Source organism: Moschus berezovskii, chromosome 3 (genome assembly GCF_049115385.1).
Source record: "Moschus berezovskii isolate FMDL1 chromosome 3, NW_MosBer_1.0, whole genome shotgun sequence".
Lineage (NCBI taxonomy): Eukaryota > Metazoa > Chordata > Mammalia > Artiodactyla > Moschidae > Moschus > Moschus berezovskii.
This window is the reverse complement of record NC_142462.1, coordinates 56,187,948-56,207,645: the sequence shown is the minus strand read 5'-3', so window position 1 is coordinate 56,207,645 and position 19,698 is coordinate 56,187,948. Positions and strand designations below refer to the sequence as shown.

Here is a 19,698-nt window from a genome sequence, read left to right as displayed (position 1 = left end):
ATCATCTTGTGTATTATGTTAACTGCGTGTTTCCTCCCTTGCTACCGAGAGGGCAGCATCCTTCCTTGTCTGTTTCACTACTATATACCCAGCACCTAGAACTCTGCTGAATACGTATTTAACTCAACAAATACTGAATGAATAGTGCTATTGAAAAATTAATAAGGTTATTTCCTGATACTTAAAGATTATTTGGACAAATGTAAGTGATAATTTATAAACACATTAAATTTATGAAACTCATAAAATACTGTACTGGCCGGAACATAAAATCAACTTTAAAACGGTAGAGTTACACTGGCCTTTGACTTTTTGTACAAGCAGTAAAATGCAATCCCATTTATGACCCATAATTAGAAAAATTCAACCCAGCTGCTAGTTTCCAACAAAAGTAATGAAAAATTTCACAAGTTAATCAGTACAGAAAGCAAAAGCACTTTTCAATTAAAATGTGGGAAAGAGGCTTTTAAGAACATCCATGTTTCGAACAGTTTTATTTTTAATCAAGGTGAAAATGACATACAATGAAGTGCACAATTCACTGAGTTCTGACAAATGTATACACCAATGCAACCAACACTCCAATCAATATATAAAACATTTCCAACACCCTGGAAAGTTTCCACCAACTCCTTATAGTCAATTCCCAACATCCCTTAGGAAACTACTGTTAGTATTTCTACCACCATAGCTTAGTTTTGCCTGTCTCTGAATTTCATACAAATGTGAGATTTATTCTCACTGCTGAGAAGATCAATAGTTTGTTCTTTTTTATTGCTGAGTAGTATTTCATTGTGTAAATGCACTACAATTTGTCTATTCATTCCCCTATTGATGATTTTTTCCAATCTGGGCCATTCTGAATAAAACTTCTATAAATATTTTTATACAAATCTTTTTGTGAACATATGCATTTCTCATGTAGATACCTAGAAGGAGCTTCCCTGGTAGCTCAGCTGGTAAAACATCTGCCTGCAATTCAGGAAGCCCTGGTTCGATGCCTGGATCAGGAAGATTCCCTGAAGAAAGCATAGGCTTCCCACTTCAGTATTCATGAGCTTCCCTGTTGTCTCAGATGGTAAAGAATCTGCCCACAATGTGGGAGACATGGGTTTGATCCCTGGGTTGGGAAGATCCCCTGGAGGAGGGAATGATAACCCATTTCAGTATTCTTGCCTGGAGAATCCCCATGTACAGAGGTGCCTGGCAGGCTATGGTCCACAGGGGTTGCAAAGAGTCAGACAAAACTGAGTGACCAAGTACAGCACAGCACAGATACCTAGAGTGGGACTGCTGGGTCAGAGGTAAATAAATATTTAACCTTATAAAAAACCTGCTGATTTCTTGTTTGTACCATTTCATCCTCTCATGTAATAAGAATTTCAGTTACTCTATATCTTTGCTAACGGAAGACATGTCTTCTATTTTAGCTATTCTTGCCTGTTTAGTGGAATCTCATTGTGATTTTAATGTTAATTTCCTTAATAACCAAAGATACTGAGCACTCTTCCATGGGTTTATTGGCCATTCTTATGTCTTCTTTATTAAAACTATTTAAGTCTTTTTCTCAGTTTGATTACAGCCTTTTTATTATTGAGATTTAACAGCTCCTTATATATATTCCAATAAAAATAAGAATATGTAAGGGAAAAAAATCACAATTATAACAGCAACAAAAAATAATAAGTAACTTAGAAATAAAGTTAAGAAAGGACACAAAAATCCTTTATGGAGGAAATTACAGAACACTGAAGAAATGAAAGGAAAACTGAATAAATAGAGATATGAAATGTTCATGGACAGGAAGAATCAATATCATTTAAAGAAGCTTATCCTAAAAGTTCTGTGGATAAAAGCCCACGAGTAGTTAAACAATTCTAAAGAAAATAAGGTAAAAATCACTTCAGTTCATTTCAGTCGCTCAGTTGTGTCCGACTCTTTGCAACCCCACAGACTGCAGCACGCCAGGCCTCCCTGTCCATCACCAACTCCCGGAGTTTACTCAAACTCATGTCCATTGAGTTGGTGATGCCATCCAACCATCTCATCCTCTGTCATCCCCTTCTTCTCCTGCCTTCAATCTTTCACAGCATCAGAGTCTTCGCATCAGGTGGCCAAAGTATTAGAGTTTCAGCTTCAACATCAGTCCTTCCAATATTCATTGGAATTCAGGACTGATTTCTTTTAGGATGGACTGGTTGGATCTTCTTGCAGTCCAAGGGACTCTCAAGAGTCTTCTCCAACACCACAGTTCAAAAGCATCAATTCTTCGGCACTCGGCGTTCTTTACATTTCAACCTTCACATCCACATCACAACTTTCCATACTACTGGAAAATCCATAGCCTTGACTAGATGGATCTTTGTTGGCAAAGTAATGTCTCTGCTTCTTAATATGCTGTCTATGTTGGTCATAACTTTTCTTCTAAGGAGTATGTCTCTTTTAATTTTATGGCTGCAATCACCATCTGAAATGATTTTGGAGCCCACAAAAATAAAGTAAAAATTACTTACCCTACCACATATCAGGACCATATAAAGTCATATTAAGATAAAAATATTAAAATGAAAGAATGGACAAATGAATAGAACAGAATAGCCTTTAAGTACCTTCACATAAAAATGAGAAACTGATGTTTAAAAGTCAGTGAGGGAAAAAGTAAAAAAATGATGCATATTTTTTAAAAATGAAATGAGATTCTCATCTCACACCATGCACAAAAATAAATTATAGATAGATTAAAACCTTAAGTGTGAAACTCAAGACTTTTTCATTTTTACAAGAAAACGAAGAGATTATCTTTTTAATGTGGGGCATAGATGGATTTCTTAAGGCACAAAAAAGTGTAAGTATAAAGGAAAGGATTAATGTTAGCCTATAATAAAATCAAGAAATTATGTTTTTGAGTGAAAAGGCACGAATGTGAGTGAAAAGAATGAAACAAGTGAAGGAAATTAAGAGGTAAACTTCCATTTACAAAACAAGTGAGTCATGGGGATGAAATATACAGCAAGGAGACTATAATCAATAATAATGTATTGATAATATCTTTGTACAATGACAAACGGTAACTAGACTTACTGTGGTAATCAATCTGCAACATGTAGAAATATCTAATCTCCATGTTATGCACCAGGAACTAACAGAGTGTTTGCTGTAGGTCAATTATTCTTCAACAAACAAACAAATAAACAAACTCATAGAGAGATCAGATTTATGGTTACCAGAGGCAGAGGTTGAGAGGAGGAGCAACTGGATGAAGATAGTCAAACGGTTTAACCTTCCAGTTAGAGGATGAGTAAGTATTAAGGATGCAATGCACAATAAGATCTATATAATTAACACTACTGTATGTTATACATGAACGTTGTTAAGAGAGTGAATCCTAAGAGTTCTCATCATAAGAAAAAAAAATGTTTTTTTTCTTTTATTTTACATCTATATGAGACGATGGATGTTCACTAAACCTAGTATGGTAATCATTTTATGATGTACATAAATCAAAGCATTATGCTGGACACCTTAAACTTATACAGTGCTGTATGTTGATTATATCTCAATAACACTGGAGGACAAAACAAAGAAAACTCTATTCAACCTACATTACTGTAAATAAAATGAAAAAACAAGCCCAAGACTGGGAGAAGATATTTTTTAATGCATGTTCCCAACGAAGAATTAGTAACCACAAGATGGATGGATGGATGGAAGGGGAAAGAAAAGGAACACCCTTACAAATCAGTAAGAACACAGTCAGATAGGAAAAATGGCAAAAAAAAAATATTTTTCACAGAAGATGAACTAAAAATATGATCACTGAACATAAAAAAGATGTTCAAGATCAACAGTAATCAAGGAAAAGCAAATTCAATTCATGAGATTGCAAGGTAACATCCATCCTATTGGCAAAGCTGCTTAAAATCCGACATCAAATGGTAGCTTGAATGTGCAGAACTAGAAATTCTTACACTACTGCTGAGGGTGAAAACTGGATAATAGCTTGGCAGAGCAAATTAGGCAAAATGAGGTACCATGAAAGCTGGGTGTTCCCTCCAACCAGCCTTTCTACATTTAGATATATAACCTGGAGCAGCAATCCTCGAACTTCAGTCTCAAAACATCTTTACATTCTTAAAAGTTATTTGTTTATATGAGTGATAATCATGAATATATATTGTATAAGAAATTAAAATTGTTTTAAAATTATTTCACTTAAAAATGAACAGTAAGACAACTACACATTATTATAAATAACATATTCTTATGGAAAATAACTACATTCTTCAAAACAAAAAAAATTAATAAAAAGAATGGCTATTTTATATTTTTTACAAATCTGGCATAGCAGAAGACAGTTGGGTTCTCATATCTACTTCTGCATTCAATCTGCTGCAATAGCATACATTATGTACCCTCTGGAAAATTCCATTTTATACTTATGAGAGAATGAGGGGGAGGGCAAAGAACTTATTATACATTATTATTATTGTTATTTTCAATCCACAGATTCCCTGAAAAGGTCAAGGAGACCTACCAGAGGAATGGTCCTCCAGGGGTCCCCACACTTTAAAAAAACTTGAGTACATTTGCATGATACACATACATACGCACACACATTATGCTCATCACAGCAATGTAATAACAAATAATTAGAAACAAGCAAAATATTTATTGAAGAACGGATAAACTGTCTATTTACATAAGGGTATACTAACAGTTTAAAAGAAGTAAACAAGGGCTACGCGAATCCATGTACTATCATCTCAAACACTGTTCTCAAAAACAAGCTGAAGGATGATAATTTACATAAATGAAACTTTTATAAGTGGCACAATTATACAAACTTTGAATATATGAAAAACAGCATTATTCCTAATCTATAAATAGATGCCTTTGTAGTAACAGTACAAAAGCAAAAATAGGAAATAAAGACACCAAATTCATCTTAGTGGTGGTTATCTACAGAGAAGGAAGTTAACCTAATGGGTAAGAGACGGACACACAAGGAAACTCCTACTGTATGTATAATTATTTTCTTTAAAGAAAAAAAAAAACCCTGAAGGGGTTAGAGACAGGGGATGGTTTATATGAGTATTCATTTTTGTATATTGGAAACACCTCATAATTAAAAAAAAAAAAGAAAAAACAAGAGAGAGAAAGAAAATTTCTGCTCTACTTGGTTTTGGAGATAAAAATCTCTTGGTATATAAAAATGTCTCAATACTCTCAGTCCAACCAGATTACTTTACACTGCATTTTTTTTTTACTTTGTTACCTTTGACATATAAAAACAATATATGTAAGGCATGCAACTTGATAATTTGGCATATGTATACACTGTAAAAAAAAATCACCACAATGAAGCTAAACAATTTAATTATCACCTCTATATAGTCACCATTCTGTATGTGTGAAGATTTTAATTAAGATCAACTTTCTCAGCAAATTTCAAGCATCCAGTACAGTACTGGTAATTGTCACCCTGCTATACACTTAGATTCCCAGAACTCATCCATCTTGCATAACTGAAGCTTTGTACTCTCTAAGCTAAATGTACTCCTAAAATATATTTCACAAAATATCCTTTTACAAATGAATTTTTCTTGAAATTTGAACACTAAAATATATTTTGAATTCTTTTTAAGGAATTATTAGGAATCAAAGATCCTAATATTGCTTAGTTGGTAAACTGTTGTTAATGACAGTCAAATAAGATATCAAAGACCTGTGAAAAACTCCATGTAAAAACAAAGATCCAAAAGAACTGTCTTTTTCTTTCTTAAAATCTATTAAGATAGTAATTTGTAGTGGAGCAAGTACAGAATGATGGGTTTTCAGAATAAAATCATTCTAACATAAAACTTAGGTACAAAAATTTGTCCCACCATAACCTTTCTTTCATAAATATTATGACATAAGGAAATGGCAACAAGCTGTCAATTTAATGCAACCAATTTTTCCAATTTATATTTCAGGCACACATTCATGCTTTTACTATAAGCATCTGCCTCATTTAAATAAAGTACATATTATTAATACCCCTACCTACTCTTTCCCGAGTTGTTTTAAAATGATTTATTAAAACTTGAATAAAACCATAAACTGGGAGATTTTACACACACAAATTTATTTATTCTACCAGTTAAACACTGATTCTCAAGGAAGGAGATGGTGTGAAAACAAAGCAAAGCTTTATCCCATTGCTTTTTTTCCCTTATTTTTTTTTAAGTCAGACTATTTACCTTGCATTTCAAATAGAATTAAAGGAGGACTTGAGATTTAAAAGGGCAAGGGGTTTTAAAGTTTGAAACACTTAGCTGAAAGATCTAAAAACTTTAGTTTTATACTTTTTATTAACAGCTTTTTAAGTACTATTACTATGCTGACTTGAAAGTAATCTCCAGTGTCTTACATTCTTAATCAAGCTTCATTTTTTTAAATTTATTTTTAATTGAAGGATAACTGCTTTACAATGTTGTGATGGTTTCTGCTGTACAAAAATGTGAATCAGCCATAAGTGTACATATATCCCCTCCCTCTTGAGCCTCCCTTCCACCCCCCACCCTACCCACCCAGGTCATCACAGAGCACCAGATTGAGCTCCCTGTGTTCAAACTCCATTTTTAAAAACTGTCTTGTTCTGACTTCTAAACTTGCCTTTCCTTCCTTCCTTCTCTTATTTTTTAACAAACCCACATACAAGGCTAGTATATGTCAGACACCGTTAACTCATTTAACCCTCTGAGGTAGTACTGTCATAATTCCCATTTCACAGATGAGGGAACTGAGGCATAGATGGTAAAGTAACTTGCTCGAGGTTCCAAAAGTTATAAATGGCAGAATCAAGATTCAAACCCAGAGCTTATGCCAAAGCAAGAGCACATTTTTTAAAAGTTTTCCCTGTTTCTGATTTTTCAGCATTACTTTAAAATTTTTCAGCACTAAAAGCAACCTGTTTTCCATAAACTACCAGGCTTAAGAAGTATAAGGCAGAGGAAAGGGGCTCTACTGACCATGTTTATCAAATTAGTGGAGGGGAAAAATGGAAGGGATAATAATTGAGGGAGATGATGGTAACACATTCAGTTTAGGGCAAAATTATTTGAGTTGCTTGAAGAATATGCAAGCAGAGGTGGCTGGTAAGCAAGTAGATACATTGAATCTTAAGGAGAGGGGAGGTCTGTGCTGGAACTACAGTTAAAACTGGAGGGCTCGAAAGAGCAAATCAGCCCTGGGGGGTGAGCAGGATTCTCCTAATAAAGGGAAGAAGGCAGCGTCTTTCAAGGTGGTTAGGCATGAGGCAAGATGGAGAGAAAAAAGGACAAAGCAGGTTCAGGCAACAGATGCATTTGAGATGTAACGCAGGGCTCACAGAAGCAGAAGCGGTGACACGGCAAGTGTAGAGAGATCAGAACATCTACTCAGTGAGAATATGCAATTCTCAGCTGCAAGACAAGGCTGTACGCTTGTGTTCTTTGCATTTTGCAGAATGATCAAATATCAGCCCAAATATAATGCCACCTTATTTTGTTTAATATAATGAAGTCTAAACCTACAAAACTAGCAAAGGCTTTTATGTTTCATGAAAACACTTTAAAATGTTTAAAATATAAAGGATTATCAACAGGCTATTTTTAATATTCACATGCCCAAGAAGGTTTCGATCACTTCAGAAATATACGCTTACAGACATTTACTATTATTAGACATTCAGTATTCAACTTGAGGTTAATTAAAATGTATTTGGCCACCTAATGTGAGCAAAGCGACATGCACACAGGGAAGTCTAGGAGGGAGAGAGCTTATTACTGCATATCCCTGTCTGCCTGTGCCGGGCACATCTGACAGCCACCGAGCTTTCTTCCTGCCATTTTGATACCATTCATGTCAACCAGAGAATTTTGGAAGGATATTTTGGAAGGGTGAAATGAAGCTAACCTTTGGAGAAAAACTGGGATTTGGCAGAAAGCTAAGGAAAGAGGACTGGGTACCTAGGACCAAGAGAATAATTCAGGCAAGAATATTTGACATCAATTTTGAACCACACTATATGCCTCTACAGCATTTTATCTACTATTCAAGGGCTGCTTACAAATGAATCTACTTTATTTCATGCCTTTTTTCACTTAAAATGTACTTAATAGGTAATACAGGTATATGATAAGCTTTTTATCAAGTTACAAAAAGGGAGACAGTGAAGAGTCTCCCTTCTAAACAACTGTCCTCTCCAGAGACTGCTTTCCTGAGATACCCTGTGCATGCGTGCATGCTAAGTAGCTTCAGTGATGTCTGACTCTTTACAACCCTATGGACTGTAGCCTGCCAGGCTTTTCTGTCCATGGGATTCTCCAGGCAAGAATACTGGAGTGGGCTGCCACGGCCTCCTCCAGGACACCTTCCTGACCCAGGGATCGCACCCATGTCTCTTGTGTCTCCTGCATGGGCAAGCCGGTTCTTTATCACTATGCCCTATGTAACTGCACTTCTTTTAAACTATTTTATTTTTAACTTTTTTCTCCTTAGAGTGTTGCCCGGTCCTAATCTTTTAAAATATTTTAAACTTTAGATTTTCTTCTAATTCAGACAGCATTTCAGACTTAGTGATTCTTAACTAAAGACCTATAACATGGTATGATTCTGTTTGTCACATCCCCAAAATGTGTACCAAGAACCTTAGTACTCTATAATCTAAGTGGAGTTCAAGGTACAGACAGATAGGAATACAAATTTATAGAGAAAGAGCCTGGATCTTATCTGTCACGTAGTATGATTTTATTTCCTCTTTATAAGATAGAATTTTTCTCTTTATTCTGCCAAACTTTGGTTGAGTTAAACAATTAGCTTACCTAATGAATGTCTATTTAAAAAGACAAACACAAACACACTAGGACCCTATAATTCAGGAGCTTAAAAGAGGAAGCCAAAGTTTATTACAGCCAGCTTATATATTAATAGAGTATCAATTTAGTTGAATTGTTAGGATTGTGGTCTCCAAAATAGGGTCATGAACCCCAAGGCAGAGTATAAAGGCAGTCTTTAAGGGTGTAGGAAAAAATTAGAACTCGTTTACAATGACTTACTTCTCCCTTTCAAAATTTATACTGTAGAATCCTTTCTCATGGGACTCCCCTGATGGCTCAGTGGTAAAGAATCTGCCTGCAATGCAGGAGACACAGGTTCAATCCCTGGGCTCGGAAGATCCCCTGCAGAAGGAAACAGCAACCTACTCCATCCAGTTATCCTGCCTGGGAAATCCCATGGACAGAAAAGCCTGGTGGGCTAAAGTCCATGGGGTTACAAAAGAGTCAACAACAACAACGCTTTCTCATATACGTAGTAAGTTAATATACTGGTACATGCGCAACATTTATAAAGACATACTTGGGATGTGTATACTCATTATGTTCCCTCATTAGCAATTTTGCTAATGAGGGTACTCAATCAAAAAAATTTGATAATTAAACAGCTCAGTATATGAGTGTTCATTTCTAAAAATAAATATTTTATTGATTTTCGAAAGTACACCAAGAACTGGGGCTTCCCCGATGGTCCAGTGGTTAGGACTTCCTGCTTTCACTGACGAATGCCCAGGTTTGATCCCGGTTGAGGGACTAAGATCTCACAAGCTGCAGAGCACAGCAAAATAAAATAAAGCTCATGTAAGAAAAGTATACCAAATGCTAATGTGGGTAGAACAGAGAGAAAAAGCAAATTGTAAAAGGGACAGATCAATGCTGAGCTAGACTAAATTTTTAGAGGGAAAAGTAGGTGGCTTATTTTTTGATATGTGGTTCTTTTCAGCCATGTTATTGCTGTAAGAGTTACTAACACTGAAGTGTGTGGTCAAGTAGATGGGCTTTGAACTTAAGACTGTCAGGTTCAAATCCTGACTCTACCACTCACTCCAGGAAGGGCTGAATGATATGTATAATAGCCTTATTCAGGGCCTGGCAGTTAAGTAGCCAAAAATGTTAACAATGATTAAATAAAAAGAATATCATTTAACAGACATTAGCTTTCTATAGCAACTGAAATGAAACAGCTGAGTCATGTTTTAATTAAGAACCTTTTGGAAAGATGCTTTTTGAGTCTAACGTATTTAAACAAATGGAAGTTTTTCCTTCTTTTTTTATCCAAAAAAAAAAAGTCCCCTCAGTAAAACTCCCATGAACTATTCTATCTTGGAACAGCTAATGTAAATTAAACAGTGTCAGTCCCCAGCCAAACGGATACCGGAATCACTGTATACAGTATATCTTTTTGGCTTCGCTTTTATGTGGAACATGTGTTTATATTTTGACCTTTTGTCTTTTTTTAAAAATGCAGAAACATTTTTAAACAGCAGCAACTGGAATGATTTTTTTTTTTTTTTAGCTTCCAAACATACTAAACTACACATGGCAAAGCCTATTGCTGAAACATTTATAAATGTTACACCAACTGTGTTTATAGTTCTGATTTTTTTGGATTGTTGTTTTCATGTAAGCCATGACCTGAAAATTTGAGCTCAAATTCTTTCCACAAAATAATTACATAATGGAACAGTCTGAGTCATTTTGAATTTCCGAAACACAAAAACTTGCTCCCATAAAATAAAGATAATAATCAGTATCACAGTGAAGTTTTCGTATGGGGTTTTGCAACCATGACCATCTCAATCACAGCTAAGTAATAAGGATAAGGCTGGAAGGACAATAAGAACAGGACCAAGAACACAATGATAACAACTCATCCAACTCAGAAAAGTCACTGTACTATTTTTTCTTTTCCATTGCCTCTTCTTAAGCAATTGATACAAAAATAAAATCTAATATTAAATTTCACTGCAATGAAAAAATCAAAGAGAAAAAAAATTGGTGACACTGAAGGGAAAAGTATAAAAGTACTTCTTGTTAACCTGGCCTTTTAGACCTTATCTATAACCCTGATGGAAGACAGAAGGATTTATAGTATGTAAGTTAATATAATAGCACACAAAATGTTAAGTGATAATTCTATGAACAAAAAGACCAAAACAGACTAAATCTGGGCAAGGAACATCTCTGGCTCTCGCGACTCCATCTGTTAAATGTTATAGACAACATATTCTATCTATGAGACAGTCTGTGACAAAAGGATTGTCTCTTAAGGAGTCTAGAGATAGTAAACTTAAAAGAATAATTACCTTTTTTTTGTTCTTAGAAAAAAGGACTTGGCTCTCAATAAATATGTCTGCAGTGGGTGAAAGAGCAGAGGATCCTACCTCTCAACTTATACATGTTCTTTCTCCCCATGGGTTGTCCCAGGTCTCAGCCCCTTTACCCTGTGACTCGACACCGCTAAGGCAGGCCCCAAGGTCAGTCAACTCAGAAACCTTCGTTGAATCCCTTACCTCAAATATTCCATCCACCCCTACTTCCATCATAGGCTTTCTCTATTCCTACTATTCTCATTAAGATTTCTCTTTTTAAGGGATCACAAAAAAAATCCTCCTTGACAATTTCAAAGATCTTTTGTTAGTATCCACATGGTTGAAAAAGATACACATTTTTTTTTTGACACAGCTATGGTCATAACTTTGACAGCTGGAAATTTACTGGAATCCAGGGAATGAGATTTGCAGCAATGAATAACTATTAAATTTTTACTCTGTCCCACCCAGATACAATACATCACTTTATGTACAAACTGAAATGGAAAGCTTACATGCCTTCAAGTGGAGAGCTTGTAACAGTCTTAAGTTAAATAATAGCTACAGTGTGATCTTTAAGATAGGTAGGTAAACATATGAAAGTATCCAATGCTTCCATTTTTGTTGAGGTGCTTTTATTCTATGCCACTGCTTAAGAAAAGGTACCAGTTTCTCAAAGAACCCTTCACAAGTTGCAACTGATTTTACTCCTCTCCCTCCCCCTCTCTCTTTTCCCATCCCTCCTCTCCCCACTCCCTCCCTTTTGCCTAAAGTAATAGACGGATAAAAATTTGAGAAAGGACACCCAAAGTCCTTTGATTTCCCAATTTCAATCCCTAAAGTAATCCATTTAATGCTACTATTAAAATGAATAATGTTCTTAACTGTTCTTTGAAAAATCATAATTGGCATCTTTAACGCAAAATATTTTTTTTAATCTTCTCTAATGTTGTTTTAAGCTCCTAACTAAAATAATGGCTTCAATATTTTAGCCATTGTCATGAATGATGTAATCCACTTCAGGAGGAGGATTTAAAACTACTATATAAATTTCCAATAGCCAAAGACCAGAAAAGTCTCATTAACTACAAAATCCTAGAGTGCTTAGCTACAAATTATGAGTTGAAAGGATGTGGGTTTTATTACTATGCAACATAACTTCACATTAAATCCTAAGAGAAACTGCCCAGCAAGCTCATTTCCTATTTCATCTGTGTAAAAAGTGAGAACGTTAGATTCATCTCCACCAAACACAATGAAAGCCTCATTGTGAAGAAAATACTTCCCGAAGACCTCATGAGATTATTTGTTTAACAGGTAACCGATGCTTGCTGGGTGCAGCATCCTAAGCGCCTTGCAAATATTACTCCACTTATCCTCATTAAAACTTCACAAAGCAAGTACTATTATTATGACATGTCAACACGCTGAGCGCAGCATTTCATACATTAAAAAAAATAGACATTGTCTAAGTTGCAAGCTAACCCTACAAAATCAACTTCCATGAATGCTTTTCAAACTGATTAAATGGATTTAAGAGGTTGATTATACACTAAAAAAAATATTTTAACTTTCAGCGCATTGCACAAGTACCATCACTAAAATAAATTCCTTTTCTTTAGCGGTATGCTGATGGCTACATGAAGTAGAAGACTAAGGATTGGCTGCTTTGTCTTACAACAGTCTCCAGGAGCCCTCCACAGAGCAAGTTCTTAAAAAAGGGCTCACACAAGTGAGCCTAAAAAATCAACCAAAGCAACTCTCCTTTAAAGCTCTAATTCCTCTCTACAATTTCCTACTGTCAGTTAGGCCATGAATGTCAACATATTTTTTTACTTCCAGTATGAACAAGGTTAAAAACTTTTTCACAGCAGATTCTTAGGAAGTCAATCCATTACCCTCACTGCTTTGTCATCTCATTTTTTAGGAAGATCACACACGTCATTCCAGACAGATGAATTTCTGACTTTTATTCTTCAAGTTACAATGAGGCTTAGCTCTTCCAATTCTGTATTTAACAGAGATAAAGGACATTTGCTCTTAATCCTCTTAAGAAAAATTTTCAGACACATGCATGCTATTCTCAGCTCTTTCAACCATTTCCTCTCATGCTATGTACCTTTGTTCTCTTAATCTCTCACCATAAGCTCCAACTTTCCAATATTTTGCATAATTTTCAACATTTCTGGTAAACTCTACACAATCCCGTTAAATTGTAAAAATGTAAAGGTAGATAAAGTTCTCCTAAAAGATTTGACATAAATCAGAGTTAAGAGGATTAAGTCACAGATTTTACATGCTAAATTTCTATTTATATACCTTTGACATCCAAGCTTATAAGCCATGGTTCTATAGTTCTGCCCTGTAAATTAACCTGACCTTGAGATCTTTGCCTTCCATAATTTAGTATATTAGTTCTTCCATATTTTACATTAGTCTATTTTTTCTCCAGTTTGATTCCTCTTCATGGGCCCATGTGTAATTTGTTTCCAACTACCTGTCAATTTTGGAGAAGGAAATGGTAACCCACTCCAGCATCCCTGCTGCGATAATTCCATGGACAGAGGAGCCTGGCAGGCTATAGTCCACGGGGTCGCAAAGAGCTGGACACGACTGAGCAGCACTTGTCAATTTTATTTACTTCATTTTGTAATTTGAGTTATTTCACTTAAGAAATAATTGAGCAACACAAGATCTCCCAATGATGCCTGTATTAATTGCCACAGATTTCACTCCAAATTGGTACTGATCCAACTCTTTGGCTTATTGCAACCCTCCTAATAATTCCAAGCCTGGGGACATGGCCCTTGCAGAATAGACATGTCAAGTTTCATTTGATTTCTGTAGGACGGGGAAGAGGGAGGCAGTCTCAATTATAGCTTTTTTTCAGGACTTTAAGAGTTCCCAGAAAGGGGATCACAATATGCCACTATCATTCTAACACCTAAAGGTTGCCCTTTTAACAAGAATTGACAGCAAGCTGGAAGTAAACATTAGAAGTGATAAACTTAGAAAAGGATAGGAGGGGAACAAGAAAGCAATCAGTAGAGGAAGAATCCTTTGGAAAGGGAGGAGAGAAGTAAAGACCACCTTCACCAGTCAGACTTTTGGCCAAGGTCCCAAATGCTGGTTCACTTGCTTGATTCAACCACCACACTATGAGTTCAAGGTCACATGCTTGATCTCTCTGGGGGAGTCAATGGCAACCAGTTTCATGGTCAAAAACTTGCCTTTTTGAACAACCTCTCACAAATACTATCACTTGTCCTAAGGGATTCGTGAGGGTAGGTATGGATTAATCAATGCAAATTCATCACCATTACTGAAATAAAAAAAAAAAGCAGGAACACCTGACCTCGATTCAGCCAGCTGGACAAATTTCATTAAGAGAGAGACCTCTTATGATTTTAGGTCAGACAGATGTGAATAAGAAACCAAGCTCTATTTCTCACTAGTCCTGTGTGTAACCTTGGACAAGTTTATTATTCTAAAGCTTAAAGACAAAACATATTAAGGGCCTCATGCAGAGCTTGACATAAAAGGGATCTCAAGGGATGCCAGGCCCACCCCTTTCCCCGGAGATAAAAGCTGGGACTTAAGAGCACAGGCATGGCGCCAGGCCCACCGCTCTTACAACCTCTGCAGCCTACCAGCTGCGAAACACTGAACAACTGTCAGTCTCATCTTTCTTATAAAGCTGGGATAATGAATCCAGGCATTTAGATAGTGCCTAGCACACAATCTCAATAAATGGCAGCTATTTTTTAATTGTTAATAAGAGAAAGTGATATTATAATTATCATCATTATCTGTTGACCAATCTTTCTCAAAGTAGGGTCAGGGAACAATAGATATCATCTGTTAAAAAAAGATCCCAAGTCCACCCCAACCTATTCAAAAAAGCTCCAAAAGCGTAGTACCAGGTAATACTCACTTCAGAATCAAACTTCCTTGAGAGGTACACTAAAATTTAAGAACGACTTATACTTTTCATCTTGTGCTATGTTTCAGTAAATTAAGGCTTGTCTTCTAGTACTTTTCCCATTCTTTAGTACTTTTCTTATTCTTTACTATGTCATGAGGATTACCCAGTATCAGGTGTTTTTTATATTTCAGCACTTTTTTAGACTTAGGCATTAATCTGATAGGCTCATTCCCATTGTTTCCCTCCCTCTCCCCAAGAGTATTATTTTGACTTTTTCCTCCTTTGACCGAGGGTTGACAGACTATGGCCTTGGTCTGTGGTCAGTTTTGTACAGAGGCAATACATGTTCACAAGACTGCTTTTTTTTTTTAAAAAAGAGGAATATGCGATGGAGACTGTATGTTGCTCACAAAGCCTGAAATATTTACTCTCTGACGGTTTACAAAAAAGTTTGCCAACCCCTTGGCGGTCTAGAATTCTCTTTAAATCGGGGGTCACAACACAAATTACTTTTAAAAAATTGAGAAATGATTAGAATAGAAACTACTCTAAGTATATATTTTTCACCGCACCTAGAAAAGCGAAGCACCATTGCCAAAGTTTCTGTTATACATAGACACATACGTGTGCACTGGATAATGACCAAACTGGTTGCAGTCATAAAAGTCTTGGGGCGGGGGTGGTAGGAATGGGGAATAAATTGGGCAATTGGTTAACTAGTATATAGTAAAACTGATACTGAGTAATTTTTACAATAAAAGTGCTTTGGAGACTATAAAACCATATTAAATGATCCCTACTACTCAGAAGGTAATGGCTTATTTCTTTATGCTAAATGGAAATGAAATCTGTTCTGTGTACAATCTACATTGTTTTAAAGAGAAAACAAAATCATAAACGCAAAGTACTTCAAAACATTACACAAGCAAAATATTTTAGTTATAGTAACAATATATTGCACTGAACAAATATAGGCTCTTTACCAAGTCCCTTAGTCTTTGGTTTTCTCCAATCTGGGAAACTAGTCCTTTTTGTTTTCTTTGTGTGTGTCCATGTGCATGTGGATGTACTCATGTGTGGATGTGTGTCCTGCCCATCTACTTAAAATGTGCACTCTTTCCTTCTCATGCCATTTCTAATAAGAAAAGCATTCGATTAACTTTTTGTGCAAAATGAAGACTATGATTATCCTACCCCTGGAAACATTACAAAGTCGAAAATCAAAATTTTTAAAGTAACAATCTTCCATTTTATCTTCAGAGAGCATTAATTTCCAGGGGTTTCTGTGACTGCTTCTGATAAGCTAAAAATACCTTAATTTTATAACACATTTCAACAATTTTGCAAAGAAAAGAAACACCTTCCTAGAAACGTACACAAGGAAATGACACTTTAAAATATGAAATGTACTGCGGACACACAAACCACGAGTAGTGTAAATAAATAAAAGCTGGTGTGATGCTGAATGCACGTTTGTCTTATGCCACAAAGAAAAAGCACTTGCACATTTGCACACCCGGGTATTTTAGCTTGGGATGCCACAAAGATGGGATTCAGGCATGCTGTGTAAATGCAGGAGACTGTTAATGTGTAAGCGTGTCTGCGTGTGTCAGGGAAAGAGGGTTATAAGCGGGAGGGGTGGGACCTGCCAGGAGCAGCTACTGGAGAAAACCCCCTTTTCTTTCCCATTCATTTTTTCTAGCTTCTGTGTCTGGCACAGTCCTTACAATTACTCACAGCTTTTCATTCTAAAGACAACCAACAAGCTTTCAGAACTTCCTACAGTGTTTTTCTCAGTTTTTTTTTTTTTTAAGATATCAAATCATCCAAAATTTGTTTTAAATCAAACCATTCGCCCGTTTCCTCACTCCAAAGACCCCACGGGTTGCAGGCTAAACAGGATCCTTTGTTGTGTGTCCCAAAAGAATACAACACGCTATCGGTAAATGGGAAAATAATAGATGACTCTCGTTTCCAAGAACGCCAAAGCTATCACCATAAATTCTATTCTGCCCCGTGAGTCCAATTTCACGCTCCTTTTAGTGAATCTGGCGTCCTAACAACAGTGAAGCCAATGCGATTGACCGCCCCTCCGCCTTTTCGTTTTGGACAATCCGCTAATACACATAAGGGCTGAAGGAGGATGCCAAATGGGCCAGCTTCATTTAGGCAACCCCAGCGAAAGTTGTTTCTCAGATGCCCACTCCAATCCTGCCGGCCTCTGCCTCCGAGCCCAGGAAGAGAGGGGGGCGAGTGGGCAGAGAAGCCTCACCTTTCGGCTCCCCACCTCCCGAGGAGGGAACGCGGGGGAGGGCACGACGAGAGCGCGGAGGAAGAAAGTGGGCGAGTGGCAGAGACAGAAATGGATGCTGAGGGGGTGGGCGCGAGGGGAAGGAAGGGAAGGCGGGGAGAGGAGGCTGAGCGGAGCTCGGGGATCTAAGGACCCAGGGGGAGCGGCGGGGGTGGGGGCCCGCGCGGGGAAGCCGGTCCTCACCGTTGAACGCCCCTGCATCCGCGGCCTCTTCCTCCTCCTCGCCGTTCTCCGAATCGCTGTGCCTGGGCTCCTCGGCGAAGTTGACCCCCTTGCTGGGGGTGCCGCCCCCGCCGGCGGCGCCCGCGTCCCCCCAGGTCCTGCCTTCATGGCCGAAGCGCGCGGCGCCTTTGCGCTCGTTCTCCTCCTGCAGGCGCGTGAAGTGCTGCAGCGCGAACTCCAGCAGGTCCGAGGGCTGGTGCCTCAGGACCTCCACGGTGAAGCCCTGCAGCAGCTCCGTCAGTCCCGCCGGGATCTCGATGCTCATCCTGCCTCCCCTGCCGGCGGGCGCCCGGGCGCCGCCCTCGCCCCCTCGCTGAACCGGCCTCTGGCCCAGCGGCGGCCAAGCGAGCGCAGACGGGCGCTGGCGGGGCTACCGGCTGCGAGCGCGGCGCACTGGGCCCCGGCAGCCAGGCTGGCCCGGCCCGCGGCTCCCGGCGCGCGGCTCCTCCGTGCGGCGGCGGCGGCTGCGCGAGCTCGGCCCCGGGAGGGCTGGCAGCATCTCCGGCTCCTCCCGCTCCCGCCGCGGCCGCTCCGCGCCCCCGCCCCGGCCGCCCCGCCCCCGCCCCGCCCCGCCGCTGAGCGCGGGAGGGGGCTCCGGCGCGCCCCCACGTGACCCACGGAAACCATGGCAACCCTGCCGGCGGGCGCCGATCACCCGCCACTTGCGCAGCGGAGGGGCTGAGGACGCTACGCGGGCCGGCGCCAGCAGGGCTCTCCTAGGGGGCGCGGCCCGGGCGGGGCCCCCCAGCCCCCGACTCGGCACTCCCCGCGTCACCCTCGGGCCCAGGCGCGCCTGGTGGTCCACCTGTCTGCACGCCCCGGAGAGGACGGGCCAGTCGGCCGAATTCCCACGCCTTTTCACCACCCCGAGTCCAAGCACAACTGGTGCCACGCGATTTGCCCTGAAACTTGGGCCTCCACCTTGTTAGCGTCATTTTCTTCTCCTCGGAGAATCTAGTTGTAGTAATACGAGCGTGCGGGTGATGTCTTTTGTTTAAAAGTCAGGTAGTACTGGTTCTTTTGGACGAAGAAATAATGCCCCATCTTTGTGACACATTTCTTTTTCTTTCGCCGTGTGTTATACAGCCTATCCCCACTCAACCTGTTTGATTGTTTTGGTTCACTGATAGTATCCCATTGTCCACCTGGTGTAGTTACTACTTGTTAAGACAAATACACGATTTATTGTGAGGCCCTTAGAAGTTAGTCGGCCTTCAAACAGATAGTGCAGCAATTTGAATAAAATGTCAATGTCAGGACAGATGGCCCTCAGGCAAAACAACCTTTGCCTGATTAAACTGTTATCGTTTAAAACGTTCCCTTATGCTTTGAGTGGTTTTGAAATATATCCCCCAAAATAGTAATATGTAGTTCAATATAAAGAGAAATAGAATCCGAAATGTGTGCTTTTCAAGAAGTCCTTGACTTTGACACAAGGCTTATTCTGCGAATATTTACAGTTTCGAATTAGAAAATGTCTTCTGCCGTTTAAATGGTGCTTAAAAACATATTTCATTTTTCATCATGACCATCATTTTAAAATAAAATATCTCAAGAGCAAGCTCAGTTAAGTTATTGTGATTTCTGTCTACACACAAAAAACGGTAAATACATGGTTCAGAAACCTCAAAGACTAGAAATCAAGATGTAACAAACTAATCCCTTTAATAAAAATACATTATGAAAATAACCCTTTGTTTATAATACAACTGATAGTCACTCCATGAGTGACTATTTTCTTTATTTGCATTTCTTAATCTCATAGTAATTTTTAAATATAGTAAGGTACTTCCGATGATGAGGGTCAAGCATTTTAAGAAGTACGCTTTTATAAAGCACCATGATCCTCACTGCATGGTCCACAGTATTAGTCAAACTTTAACCATATAAATATTACATAGACCATATAAGCATTTTAAGAAGTAGAAGTATACTTTTATAAAACTCCATGATCCTCACTGCATGGTCCACAATATTAGTCAAACTTTAGCTATGTAAATATTATATAGACGATATAAGCATTCAGTAATTTAAGACAAGTTTGCATAATCTATCTTCATTTATGATGTT

At 38.4% G+C, this 19,698-nt stretch overlaps 1 protein-coding gene across 1 annotated transcript in view; it reads right to left on the bottom strand.

The window, feature by feature from the left end:
* PRKAR2B (protein kinase cAMP-dependent type II regulatory subunit beta) overlaps positions 1-18,099 on the bottom strand; it is a 117,600-nt gene extending 99,501 nt beyond the window's left edge. The window contains exon 1 of the mRNA XM_055420774.2: positions 17,590-18,099. Coding sequence (XP_055276749.1) covers positions 17,590-17,893 — 304 coding nt within the window. The 5' untranslated portion in view covers positions 17,894-18,099. The remainder of the gene's footprint in view (positions 1-17,589) is intronic.
* Between the last annotated feature and the right edge of the window lie 1,599 nt (positions 18,100-19,698).